The sequence below is a fragment of the Chelonia mydas genome, chromosome 7, assembly GCF_015237465.2.
Source record: "Chelonia mydas isolate rCheMyd1 chromosome 7, rCheMyd1.pri.v2, whole genome shotgun sequence".
Lineage (NCBI taxonomy): Eukaryota > Metazoa > Chordata > Testudines > Cheloniidae > Chelonia > Chelonia mydas.
In genome coordinates, this window is record NC_057853.1 from 118037631 (window position 1) to 118051751 (window position 14121).

At 45.2% G+C, this 14121-nt stretch overlaps 1 protein-coding gene across 4 annotated transcripts in view; it reads left to right on the forward strand.

The window, feature by feature from the left end:
• SH3PXD2A (SH3 and PX domains 2A) overlaps nucleotides 1–14121 on the forward strand; it is a 388309-nt gene that overhangs the window by 64351 nt on the left and 309837 nt on the right. For all 4 annotated transcript variants that reach the window (XM_043551930.1, XM_043551931.1, XM_043551932.1 and 1 more), the window contains one exon: nucleotides 5942–6022. In XM_043551930.1, coding sequence (XP_043407865.1) covers nucleotides 5942–6022 — 81 coding nt within the window. The remainder of the gene's footprint in view (nucleotides 1–5941; nucleotides 6023–14121) is intronic.

Here is a 14121-nt window from a genome sequence, read left to right on the forward strand (position 1 = left end):
GAAAAATCTGTTTGCTTCCCACACTGCGGACTGAAGTGTTTCAGAATTCCAAACTTCTCTGCTATGTAGCCTTACAGTAGCAAAGCTGCGGGCCTGTTTGCAGTTTCTCTCTCCTGCTCCGTTCTTGTGAGCTGGCTGGATAGTGAAATATCAGAGAGATTGTGCGAGATGCACAAGTGCTGGCTCTCAAATTTCTACACAGCAGCTCGGTCTGATTCCTGCCCTGCCTGCCTTCAGAACATTTGAATGGGGGACAGTTCTCCATATTTGTCAGGCACTTCCACTATTGCCATGTGCCCTCCTATTGTGTGTCTATTGCAATTGCATTTGGATGGACTCAGGCTCCAAAGGAGCTCTTTCTTCTTCTTCCCCTGAAGTCACTTTCCTCTGGGATATCATTAATCATTTTCACAGCATCCAATTTTAATGACCCTAGCAGAAAATTATGAGATGAGCTGGGGAATAAGTAATGGGAGAAGAGCCTGCCTTTCGTGCAAAGGTTGTCGGTAAAGCCAAGGCTGCTAGGGCTGGATAAATGGCAAGCTGAGATTCCTGTGGGAGGGAGAAGGTGATATTTGAGGCACCTTAGAGATTAACCAATTTATTTGAGCATAAGCTTTCGTGAGCTCTCTGGTTAGTCTCTAAGGTGCCACAAGTACTCCTTTTCTTTTTGCGAATACAGACTAACACGGCTGTTACTCTGAAACCGGTGATATTTGAGGCTTTTGAAACCTCTAGAATGGCCTTTTAAAGTCTGAGGTTTTACTGAGTTCCAGCAAACATCTTTTCCCCATTGTTTTAAACGGTGGTTTCCCAAGAAAAATTTAATTTACGCAGACAAGCAAAAAATCAATAGTCATTCCAGATTTACACCTGTCTGTCACAGACAGCAGAATTAGATCCCGTGTAGTTCTAGCTAATTGGAAGCCTGCATGATTATTTAAGGTGCTTTTCTTACCCACCTGCTAGGATCTACCAATGCAATAGAATAAAACAAAACAAGCCTGCTAGACTTCCCGAGACTTTGAAATTCAAAAGATTTAATTTCCATTTTAAAGACTATTAATGAAATCCTGGCTTCACTGAAGCTTTCCTCCCACTGGGACTGGGATTTCAACATATAAGCTTTTCAGGGCGGGGACTATGCCTATACAGCAGCCCGCAGGATGGAGCCCTGATCTCAGTTGGTGTCCCTAGGCACCACCGCAGCAGTGTATCTCCCAAGTAGCATGGGCTACTATGAACACATCAAACATGTCCTCTGTTTTCTACAGTCTTTTAATAGAATATCCAGTTAAATCTAGGGGCTCAGTCCTTCTCTTCAAGGTGCTCCATGGTCTGGGCCCAGGATATCTAAAAGAGCCTAAAGCTTCGAGATAAGGACAGTGGCCAACAATTCCTCTCCTCAGGGACAATGGAACTTTGTACCACAAGGGTGAAGCTTGTCTGGGCAGGAGACAGCGCTTTCTCGGGGCGGGTCCCAGACTGTGGAATGAACTCCCCAGGATTTACCACAAATTTACCCTGTGCAAGGTGCACTTCTCTGACCTGCCTTCCCTTACATAAATCCAGAGTAGGGGTGGACGTATTTAAAAACAAACAGATAAACGTAACCTTAACAAAATGTTCCACTGCACACAAAATTTCTCCCCCTAGAGAGAGGATGAGAGAGACGATAAACTACATTTGATAATGTTAGTCACTCACTCAATGCTTTGCTCAGATATCACGGTGATCAGGGCAGCATGAAGACCAAAGCAGAATAGAACTTGATAGAATAGATTTGTGAAACAAATAACAAGTAAAACTAAAACCCACGTTTATTGTGAGCTCTAAGTAGAGGTCTCAGGAAAATGAAAAAATATTTAAAAAACCTTGAGATTTATGGTATTTGCATGTTGTTTCCAACTTTTGAAAAAGGTACAAACTTGCAAAAAGAGAGTTAGGAAATCTCATGTAGTGGGTTTTTCGTATTTGACTAGGCCTATTTTACGCTGCTTATCCATTTTTGAGAACCCCAATTAAGAATTTATTTTGCATACAAATCAGTTTGCACCCACCAAGTACAGTTCTGAACCTTGTGTGTTTTCTGTTTGTAGCCATTCCCACTGAACATTTTCCAAAAGTGGCCTTTTTGTAGAAACTTGATGGAAAACTAAATTTCTGGGTTGCAAAATGCCCTGGAATGAAGTGACAAACATTTTTGCACAAGAATCTTGGGGGAAAATTTGTTTTTGTGCAGCTTTGGCTTTAAACCTGGCAAATACTCTCCTCATGATGCCCATGCTCTGGTGGTTTGTCTGTCTGTCTAAGGTCCTTGGATGGCCCTCATCACTGTAATGTCTGAGTACCTCGTACTCCTTAATGTATTTAGTCTCCCAACAATCCCCATGAGGCAGAGCTGTGCTATTATTCCTATTGTAGAGAGGGGGAGCTGAGGGATACAGAGGCTGAGTCATTTGCACTCAGAAAACTTGAGACAAATCTCCTGGGTCTTAGACTAGTGCCTTATCAGTGGACCATCTTTCCCCTATAGGGGAGAGATACTGCACCACCTTGTCAGGATCTGCCGTCAGCCTTTTTCACTTGGTACCGTGTCCAACCTCACATGGGAGTTGAACATGGTAATAACGGATGGGGATCCTTGGTTAAGAAGACATCGGACTGCTCCCCCTCCCATCAGGGAAGAAGAAAGGGGGGGAAAAAAATCCCACTATGATCATTTGTTCAGCCTTTTCTCTGAGGCCTCTCCAGGGGCTGAAGGCAGTACCCCTTATCTTTTAAAAAGCATAAAGGCAATTATCTAGCCACAGACCTTTGCAAGGCAGCCTGATGTAGCCAGGGGCAGGGAGCAATGCTTATCCAGCCATGATCTCTGGAGATACAGAACTTCACACTTGCACAGACTGAAAAAGCAAGAGTTCCTGCTGTTAAGCATTTGGGCTGCGAGACAGGAGGAGATGCAGTCCTGCTCCTTCCATTTCCTCTACCAGATCCTTATCTGGTGTTGGTAGATGAAGTCTGACATTTACTTTAAAGACACAGTAGTGGGCCACACTGTGCATTCCGTTACACTGGGGCTCATTTTTTTTCTACATTTGTGTGGCTGGAGGCAAGGACGTGACAAGTTAGGAAATAATTTTTTTAACCATGTTGTGGTGAACCGGAGGAACGGGGTTAAGGAGGGCTTTTGGGCCCAGCTAGCCCTGCCCTGTCATATCTGCAGCTAATGCCAGGCCTGGGGAGGAGAGAAAAGGAGGGAGCCTGCCTCAGTTGAGGCTGACCAGCAAAGAGGGAGGAGCTAGCGCTCGCCTTGCCTGAGGGAAGGAGCACTAGCCTGCTGACTGAGGCAGCCACCAGAAACCAAGCAGTGTCTTCCTGGCAAAGGAGATGGAGAAAGAGGCCTCGGAGCACCCAGCCTGAGAGGAACCCGGGTGACCAGAGCACGGGAACCTTGTGGGTGTTCCGACTCCACCAAACTGATGACTGCCCCGCCCGGAGGAATCTGGGAGGACAGCAGCAGGACGCCACCCAGTGTCCGCGAGAGGGCACTGGTAGGAGACAAGGCACAACAGGAACTTGGACCATAGGGGCCACGCCCCAAACTAGAGGGGCAATGGTAGAAAGTAGCCCAGGGCAGTAAACATAGATTCCATGCTGGGAGGTCCCCTGCTCAGGGGTGGCTTACACAGGGTCTTGCATCTTGTGTCATCACGTTCACTGGTGTGAACTGGGTGCAAAACGCTACCATTCCCATCTGGCTGTTTTACAGGTGTAAATGATATCTGAAGGTACAAGGTAGTGGTGAACCCATCTCCCAGTGTATAATGTACTATAGAGTTGAACTGTATCACATGAGGCTGATTTGGGGCTGTATTGGGTCCTCTAGCCTGCAGGGTTTGTACAGTTGCAACTCCCTAAAATGAGTCTGGTGGAGATTCCTTTCATAGATTGCACACTCAGAAGGGATCACTGTGGTCATCTAGTCTGACCACCTCTGTAACAAAGGACACAGAACTTCCCCCAAATAATTCCTAGAGTAGATTTTTTAGAAAAACATCCCATCTTGATTTTAAAATGGCCAGTGATGGAGAGTCGACCACGACCCATGGTAAATTGTTTCAATGGTTAATTACCCTGACTGTCAAAAATGCCACCTTATTTCCAGTCTGAATTTGTCTATCTTCAATTTCCAGCTATTAGACCTTTCTCTGATAGATTGAAGAACCCATTATTAAATATTTGTTCCCCACGAAGATACTTTGGCTTTGTCTACACTGGCACTTTCGTCGTCAAAACATTTTTCGCTCAGGGGTATGAAAAAACGCCCCCCACCCTCCCCCGAACTAGAAAAGTTTTTAACAATGAAAAAGTGCCAGTGTGGACATTGGTAGGAGCCGCACTCCTGGTGATGAAGCTACTGCCCCTCACTGGAGGTGGTTAGAGACTGTAACCAAGACATCCTGTAACCATGTTTTTGTTAAGTTTAAATAGACTAAAGAAGCGCAATCACTGTAAGGCATATTTTCTAATCTTTTAATCAGTCTTGTGGCTTTTCTCTGAACTCTCTACAATTTATCAACATCCTTGAATTGTGGGCACCAGAACTGAATACAGGATTCCAGCAGTAGTCACACCAGTGCCAAATACTAGAGATAAAACAACCTCTCTATTCCTGCTTGAGATTCCCCTGTTTATGCATCCCAGGATGGCACTAGCTGTTTTGGCCACAGGGTTACCCTGTGAGCTTATGTTCAGCTGATTATCCACCAGGGTGAAGTCCCCCATTGTGTAAGTACGGCCTGCATTCTTTGTTCCAAGATGTATACATTTACATTTAGCCGTATTGAAATGCATATTGTGTTCTGGTGCCCAGTTTACCAAGTGATCCAGATCACTCTGAATCAGTGACAGTGACTTGTCCTCTTCATTATTTACCACTCCGCTATGAGTGTGTTATCTGCAGACCTTTTTATCAGTGATGATTTAATATTTTCTTCCAGGTTACTGATAAAAATGTTAAACAGCTGGGGACCAAGAACTGATCCATGTGAGACCTCACTGGAAACAGACCCACTGAATGCTGATTCCCCATTTATATTTACATTTTGAGACCTAGTATCTAGCCAGTTTATAATCCATTTAATATCTGCCATATTAATTTTATATTGTTTTAGTTTTTTAATCAAAATGTCCTGCGGTATGAAAATGCTTCTCCAGGGAGAAAAGTTTGGGTTGCCTGTGAAGGAGGTGGGGAGTAGTCTGCAGATCCCTGGTTTTGGGGGAAAGCAGCAGCCCTGGAATGTGCCAGTCCCTCCACAGTTATAGCTGTCCTCCCCCGCTCTGTGGGAGCAGGACTGCCTCTGGAGCCAGGCTGGCACTATTCTCTCTGCACAAACCTTCATCTCCAAGGTGTGCAAGGACAGTGTGGCAGGTGACTCCAGCATGGCTCCTCATGTGCCTCAAATGGGGGCGTGGGGTGCAATGTAGCTGGCCCCTTCTCACTCCCACCACCAGCATGTGCCCTGGGCCCCGACAGATTTGGGGCAGAGGGGGATGGAAGGAGTGTGCCAATATTCTAATAAAGCTTTAAACCCAGGCAAAGTAATGTCAATAGGAGTTACTAACGTGGATTGGTGGAAGACTGTGCTCTATGCTATGTTCTATGGAGCATTCTCCCGAGAAGCCTATGAAAGCCCAGGGTGAGTTCAGGACAGAACTACAGCTTTAATTTAGACTAACTTTGAGTTTGGTGCTGTGTTTCTTCCAGTGTGCACGTGGGACTAAGTGGTATTAGACTGTCAAACTTATTAAAGATTGGAAATCATCTCCTTATATAGACACACACATGGGTCCTGACGTTTCTGCCTTTGAACTGCAGCCAATGCTTTAGGGCTCCTTAGGCACTGTGTTGACATTTTTTTTTTCTTCCCCCGAACAGGTATATATCATAAATGTAACATGGTCTGACTCAACTTCCCAGATCATCTACCGGAGATACAGCAAATTCTTTGACCTGCAGGTAACCGTTCATTTTATTTACTGGAAATATTACTTGTATCAGTTTGTACATTTCCACACCGTCATAATAACATTAAATAAGACTTATATAGCCTGTTGCATCAAATGATCTCAAAGCACTTTGCAGATTCTTCACAGGATGTGAGATAGGTAAATCCAGTATTATCCTGCCTGTTTTATAGAAGGGTTAATTGAGCCATTGAGAGGTTAAGGCCCAGATTTGTCAAGAATGGCTTCTAGTTTTGGGTGCCTAACTTCAAACCTGTTTTTCAGAAGTGGCTTGCTCGAGGTCACACAATGAGTCAGTGGTAGATGTGGGAATAGAAAGCGAGTCCTGACTCCCAGTCCCCTGTTCTAACCACTACCCTACAGCAGCAGAGTTGCAGCTGTGCCGCAGTAGCATTTCTCCATACCATGGAAGTCAGCACTCCTGGCTTTTGTTCCCGTCTCCGGAAGGGGAGGTTGGGTTAGACGCTTACTACAGTGACAGAAGGGTTCTTCCATCACTGTGGCAAATTCAGCACTCTGAGAGATGAAGAATTTTTCCGTTGACCTGTTTTCTTCCACTGAGGTGTCTACGTCAGGGCTTAGGTCAGCCTAACTACATTTCAGAGGGCGTGACATTTTTCACAGCCCTGAGTAATGTAGATAGGTCGACCTAACTTTGCAATGTAGACCAGGCCCCAGTCCTCTGCTTTAAACGCTAGAACGTGCTTCCTCACTGTATTCATGTCTCTGCATTTTGATGTGCTCTATGCCATTGCGTCATTGTCTCTCCAGCAGCAGCCCGTGTTGGTGTGAAAATGAACTTTGCTTTCCAGTTACTTGTATGTTTTCCCAAATTACAAAATTCAGCATTGGCTCCAGTGATTAAATTATTTGCTATGCTGTTCATAGGCTGTTGGAAGACTAATTAGAGGGCTCCTGCTTGGTATCCTAATTAGCAATAATCCAGACCCACTGCTATCTTTCTAGACAGCTAGAACATAATTGCCTGGGGTTATAAGATCACTCTGAAGTGCACTGATTGCTCTAAGAAAAGGAGGACTTGTGGCACCTTAGAGACTAACCAATTTATCTGAGCATAAGCTTTTGTGAGCTACAGCTCACTTCATTGGATGCATGCAGTGGAAAATACAGCGGGGAGATTTTATATACGCAGAGAACATGAAACAATGGGTGTTACCACATAGACTGTAAGGAGAGTGATCAGGTAAGGTGAGCTATTACCAGCAGGAGAGCCCCCGGGGGCGGCGGGGGGGACGACACGACCTTTTGTAGTGATAATCAAGGTGGGCCATTTCCAGCAGTTGACAAGAACATCTGAGGAACAGTGGGGGTTGAAGGGGGGGGAATAAACAAGGGGAAATAGTTTTACTTTGTGTAATGACACATCCACTCCCAGTCTTTATTCAAGCCTAAGTTAATTGTATCCAGTTTGCAAATTAATTCCAATTCAGCAGTCTCTCCTTGGAGTCTGTTTTTGAAGTTTTTTTTGTTGAAGAATTGCCACTTTTAGGTCTGTAATCGAGTGACCAGAGAGACTGAAGTGTTCTCTGACTGGTTTTTGAATGTTATAATTCTTGACATCTGATTTGTGTCCATTTATTCTTTTACGTAGAGACTGTCCAATTTGGCCAATGTACATGGCAGAGGGGCATTGCTGGACATATCACATTGGTAGATGTGCAGGTGAACGAGCCTCTGATAGTGTGGCTGATGTGATTAGGCCCTATGATGGTGTCCCCTGAATAGATATGTGGACACAGTTGGCAATGGGCTTTGTTGCAAGGATAGGTTCCTGGGTTAGTGTTTTTGTTGTGTGGTGTGTGGTTGCTGGTGAATATTTGTTTCAGGTTGGGGGGCTGTCTATAAGCAAGGACTGGCCTGTCTCTCAAGATCTGTGAGAGTGATGGGTTATCCTTCAGGATAGGTTGTAGATCCTTGATGATGCGTTGGAGAGGTTTTAGTTGGGGGCTGAAGGTGATGGCTAGTGGCGTTCTGTTATTTTCTTTGTTGGGCCTGTCCTGTAGTAGGTAACTTCTGGGGACTTTTCTGGCTCTGTCAATCTGTTTCTTCACTGCAGCAGGTGGGTATTGTAGTTGTAAGAACGCTTGATAGAGATCTTATAGGTGTTTGTCTCTGTCTGAGGGGTTGGAGCAAATGCGGTTGTATCGTAGAGCTTGGCTGTGACAATGGATCGTGTGGTGTGGTCTGGATGTAAACTGGAGGCATGTAGGTAGCCACAGCGGTCAGTAGGTTTCCGGCATAGGGTGGTGTTTATGTGACCATCACTTATTAGCACCGTCACACTTGTAGAAAGCTCAGAGCTCCAAACTTGCATCCAAGCACTCCTGAATGTTGGGAAAATGTTGATCTATTTCTAAAGCTTGTGGTTTGGGCCTGTGTGTGTTTAGAATACTAATAAAGTCCCTTCTAGCTAGCGTCATGGATGTGCACAGCCAGCCGCAAACTTCAAAGCCGTGTCACGATCGATGATATCAACCTGTTTGTCATGCTGAACCTGCAAGAAACAGGTTCCTCAATTTTTGGGTGGCCAACGTGAGATCCCTTAAAGAGGCCTGATTTTCAGAATCAGTTCCCTCTGAAGTGTCTGTAGTTGGGTATCCCAAATCATTAGTCACGTTTGAAAAACGCAGGCTACGGTGCTTTAGGCTTCGGAGGGGTAGCCGTGTTCGTCTGGGTCTGTAAAAGCGACAAAGAGTCCTGTTTCAGAGTAGAATTCACCCACGAAAACTCATGCTCCAATACGCCTGTTAGTCTATAAGGTGCCACAGGACTCTTTGCCGCTTTTATAGTGCTTTAGTTTTTCAACCAGAAGCTTGACCTTTACGTAGCAAGTCCCATGACCCAAATTCTTAGTTTGTGGTACGGATGAAATGAAATGGAATGAAGGCAGAAAAGGGAACATTCATCATCTTTCCTATGTTTCCTTTTGCATTCCCACCCTTCGCCACACCCATTGACTGGGTTGAAGTGCGTAGACTGGTCAGTACCAAAGCCATAGACAATAAGTCCCAAGTGCAGTTGGTTCTCTGTGGCTGATGTTATGCTTGTTCACTGATGTGCAGCTTTCTGTGTGTATTTGTATTAGAGTAAGGGTCATGGCCAAAACAGTTCTTTTTCTTTCTTTCTTTCGTTCTTTCTTTCAAGCTCCAGTTCTGTTTTCATGTATATATTCTTCTGGGTCTCCTAGCCTTTCCTGGTGGGTTTGAAAAGTTCCCATCAAGCTGAAGTTATCAATGGGGTTAGTGTGTTGGACAGGAAATGATGTCTCAGTCATGGAGAGTGAGTCCTGAAAGGTCCCATTGATAAGTGCAAGTGCCTAGCGCCAGTGAAAAAACTCCTGCTTGTACAACATGGCTCCCCCCCACTAGAAAATATTACAAGAAAGGAATGAAATTCCCTTATTTAACCCTTTTCCCTCCCAGGGATTTTGGGAGTCGCCCTTTGTGCCAGTTGGAAGGGCACTGGTGTACACAGAAATTTGCAGCATTCCTTAGGAAGGAAGGAAAGAAAGCATCTCCAGTGATTAGAGCGCAGGGTTTGAAGTCAGGTGACCAGGATCCTTATTCCAAATCAGCTAGCAACTCTCAGGGCAAGTCACTCACTTCTCTGTGCCTTGGTTTCCCCATCTGCAAAGCCAGGGCAATGATGCATGCATGCTATCGTAAGGTGCTTTGAGATCTGTGGGTTAAAAGCATTACTGGAGTGCAGAGTGTTATTGTTATTTTATTCATATTAATGAAGCTGGACTCCTGGTGAAAATGGACATTACTAATTCCATCAGCAAAGAGACATGCACTGGACCCACTTCCCTCTTAACATCTTTCATTAGAATTCTATGAACAGCTCAGCATCAGGGATTTAAAATATTAAATGCTCCTGTAGTGGGTCTGAGAGGGGAGTTAGAAAGGCAAAGATAATAGTGGGGTTTCATGGGATGCCCTCTCACAGCCACTAACTCCTCGCTTTATCTGTGGTGACTCTCCTAAGAGAGGGCAAAAATCCATATAATCAGCACAGCATGCAAATAAAGAGGCTTTGAGTGTGTGAATTACATTTGGGGTGAGGAATGCAAGTTGCCCCCAGCCCAGGGACTTCCCCCCCATGTAGCCACCCCATAGCCACCCTTTGTGGAGTCACTTACACCTATGCAGAGCAGGGTTGCTACTTCAGCCTGTTGTAACTGCCCTGGGCATCCTTTTTGGTTAGTGCCCTCTTCTTCGTTTGCAGCTCCGCTCACCATGCCTACCCCTCTCCATGCTGCTGCTGTGGAGAGAGATGCCACAGAGTGGTGCTTCGTAGCACACACAGTTTGGAATATCCCCCAGCCTTGCTCCCCCTGCAGATTAATAGCAGTGGTTCTGCTGCATAGTGGACCTTTGAGTTCCCCTCAACGGTTGGGGGATTCATCTGATAGGGAGATACGTGGTGCTGTTGAGATGGGACAATAAGCTCTTTGGGGCAAGGACTGTCTCTTTTGTTCTCTATTTGTACGGCGTCTAGTGCAATGGAATTCTGGTCCATGATTGGGGCTCCCAGCGGCCACTGCAATTAAATAAACAGATGTTAAGATCCTCAGAAGTGATGAGCAAGATTTTAAATTTGAAACAAGTTTCAGCAGCCTTCCTGGAACAAGGAAGGGATTAAAATGATATCTGGGCCTGAGCTGCAAAATCCAACTCTAGGTGTCAATCCCCAGTTTCCAAAGCAAAGCTCAGGTGTGTCTGGACCTAAAGTTTTGGTCTGGATCACAGGGCAGGCTGTGGGGACACTACCTGGTTCGTGATGAGCAAGGCAATAACTCCAGCGTCCCCTTCCCTTTGCCCAGGCCCTGGGGGTGTCTAGGAGGCTGACCAAGCTGGAAGGTGGGGGAGAAGTCAGACTCCACACTCAGGACCATAGGGCTGGGCTGATCCCTGCACTGGGAAGATTTTATTGTGTGCTTGCTGAGCATGGTAACGCTCTTTTGCATAATCAAATAAATTTACTCCTCCCCGCATACTCCCTACTTCACTATAAACAGAAAATCAAGCGTGCGCTCTGTGGTCTAATGCAAGCTAACTCAGAGGCACTGTGTGTGTCCCAAACAGCTGGAGTTTTCTGACAGACAAGCTTGTCCCATCACGTCTGCACTTCTGGACTTTGCTGTGCACCTATATGTGTTTCTTTTTGCTTCTGAATGGACGTAGAATAACAAGAAAGGCTTGTAATGACTTAATCAAAGCTGCAAGGGCTGATGTTGACAGTGATACCCGATAGCACTCGAGGGGCAGCCTGCAGAGCTGCCTGGAGGAGGGGAAAAAGGAGTACAAATAATTAATTTTGTGGCTATAATTTTTTGTTTCTTTTAAATAGCCCACCCTTTTCCAGTTGCAATCTATATGGACAACAACTGGGAGGTGGTAGATACTGTTTCTCCTAAATACTGTCTAGCAAACCCTCTTCTTCAGCGCTGCAGGTGCTAAGAGTCAGCCCCAGTTCTGTTATACTGATGCAAATCCCAGGTAACTTCCGTGGTGTTACTCCAGATTTTTGCGGGTGTGAGGATCTGAACGAGAAGTCAGACTCTTTTCGGGAAAATGAACAGGGCAACATGTTTATACTTGCTGTGAAATTTAAGAGCTGGAGATTGCTGAATTGAATCAGAGAACGGGTGAATACCATTTAAATTGGTACCTGTTCTGTGATGCTTGATAAAATAACTCCTCCTCCCACAGTTCCAGCTGAGGGCTGGAGATTTATAAAGTGGGCTTTAAATTAAACGGTGCAGTAATCTCCTGATTTAGTTGATGACAGAGTCCCATCCAGTGGTGACATGGATCATGGCAGCAGAATATGTGCTGGGCTTGACGTTTCAGTAAATGGGATCAACAGTATTGATTAACTCAGCATTCAGTGGTGTTATAAAGTGCTTGTCTTGTCTCATTATCTGTTGCCTTCCACTTTATGGAGTCACTTACACTTGTGCAGAGCAAATACAAAATAGGGGCTAAAAGTGCCACTATATCAGAGTGGTAGCATTGGACACCCACTTTGCACAGAAGTCAATGACTGCACAAATGCTACCATTCCAAAATAGGACTATTCTTACCCCCGCTTGGCATTGGCTGCACGGGTGTGAAAGGCTATTCCGCAGGGTGCAAGGTAGCAGAGAATCAGGTATAAGTTAATGTGAAAGTGGCATTAACTTCTATGGATTGGCAGTCAGTGTGTGAACAAAATGGGTGTAACTTACTAGGTACCGCTCAGTACGGCGTAGCGTTATGTGGGGACTCTGTGCAACTCCTACTGATTTCAGCGCAAGCCCCGCTCCACTTATATCAGCGATGGTTTTGGTCCCACCAGTGTTTGGGATGATGCGAGGCATGCACTTCTGCTTTTCTTGTACACATTTGGTTAGTGATAGGCCCCTGTTAGCTCCTTTGGTGTTTCTTGCACACCCGGTGACTATCAAATCCATGCAAGATATCCTTAAGATAACATACATCTGTTTCACATTCATTCTTGGCACTATGATTTCCATCACTGCTGAATGTGGTCCAGACACTTTCATGGGAGATTCTTCTGCTTACTCCAAGCTACATTTGGCCTTTTGTGCATGGGCTGGGGGAAATGAATACCAGCAGAACAGCTCAAATAGCAGAACAGAAGGAAAGGGCCAGATGCGAGGGCGTCTGTCTTTAGGCTGCATTAGAACATGTGCATCAGGGATCGGTGTGGATTTCCAAGGGCTTCCCCTTGTCTGTAGTTCTAAAATCTAACTGGTTTGGGGAGGCAAGAAGTGAGCATTTAACTTCAATGGTGGAACGACCCACCAGCAAAGCACCACTCCGACCAGATTAAACATGAACCGGACTGAAGTGAGTTGACTGTGGCGGAGCGAGGGTCTTTCATCAGATTTCATTTTCTCCGGGGTGAAGTTCACACTTAACAGCCCCAGTACCTGATACGGGGTAGGCTCCTCCAGAAGGATGAAGACATCTGTTTGTAGCAAGCCCTAACCTTTCACCTCGAACGTGAGTAATTAGAATCCACCCAAGGTCTCCCAGCACTGCAAATTGATTTGCTAGTCATTGTAATAGGATATGGGCATGTGTTAGTAGTTCACCCATGCTGCACTCCCCTAATGTTGGCCAAATGAGCTTTTTGTAGTAATTATAATACCTGGCGTTTCTACAGTGCTTAACGTATTCAAAGAGCTTTATAAGACCTAGAGGTTGATTCTTCATGGCCTTATATCTGGTGTAATCATTGTGCAAAATGGGTGTAAAATGCTGCTCATGCTGGAAGTGGGTGGGAGATTCTGATCTGCGTGCACTTGAGGCTATGCAGGCGTGTCAATGATTATAAAGCTCTAAGGCAGTGGAGAACTGGAGCCTACAATTAAGTAACCCTCCTAAAACCCATGTTAGATTGGGAGTTATTATTAACCCAGTTTTGCAAATGGGGAAATTGCTATTCAGAGGTGAGTCTCAGCTGGTGTAACTCTTCTTACAGGCCATTCCATGTGTAAGTTTACCCCAGTTCAGACTCCCTTAGACCTTCAACCATACACCAGCAGGTCTCATAAAACACCCTCTTACACGTCACCTATGAATTTGGCCCAGTGAGCCTATAGGCTCTGTTCTGATCTCACATGTGTAAATGGGATCTCTTGCCTTCTGTGGTTAGTGGAGTTGTATTATATCAGGGTATGACCAGATCAGAATCTGGACAGAAGGATCAAATTCTGCTCTCAAATGTCTGCTCTCAAATGTCTGGACTTTCCATTGATTTCACTAGGACCTGCCGATGTCAACTGGAGGTCAGAGTTTTTGCCCTATATATAAGAATCCTTTCTTGCAGTATTGAAATGCGGCCCTCCCTGGGGCGGTGAAACACAGCAGCCATTTTTAACAGCATGAAGTTACACTACACAACAATCGAGGATGTGAAATGAAGAAGAATAAAATGCCAACTGAAGGCGCAGAAGGAATGTTAGGTAGGCAGGATGACATTTCCCAGCACGATTACCCCACATTGACATTTTTTGGCCACAAAGAGACATCTGAAATGTCAGAAGTTTGAAAAGAC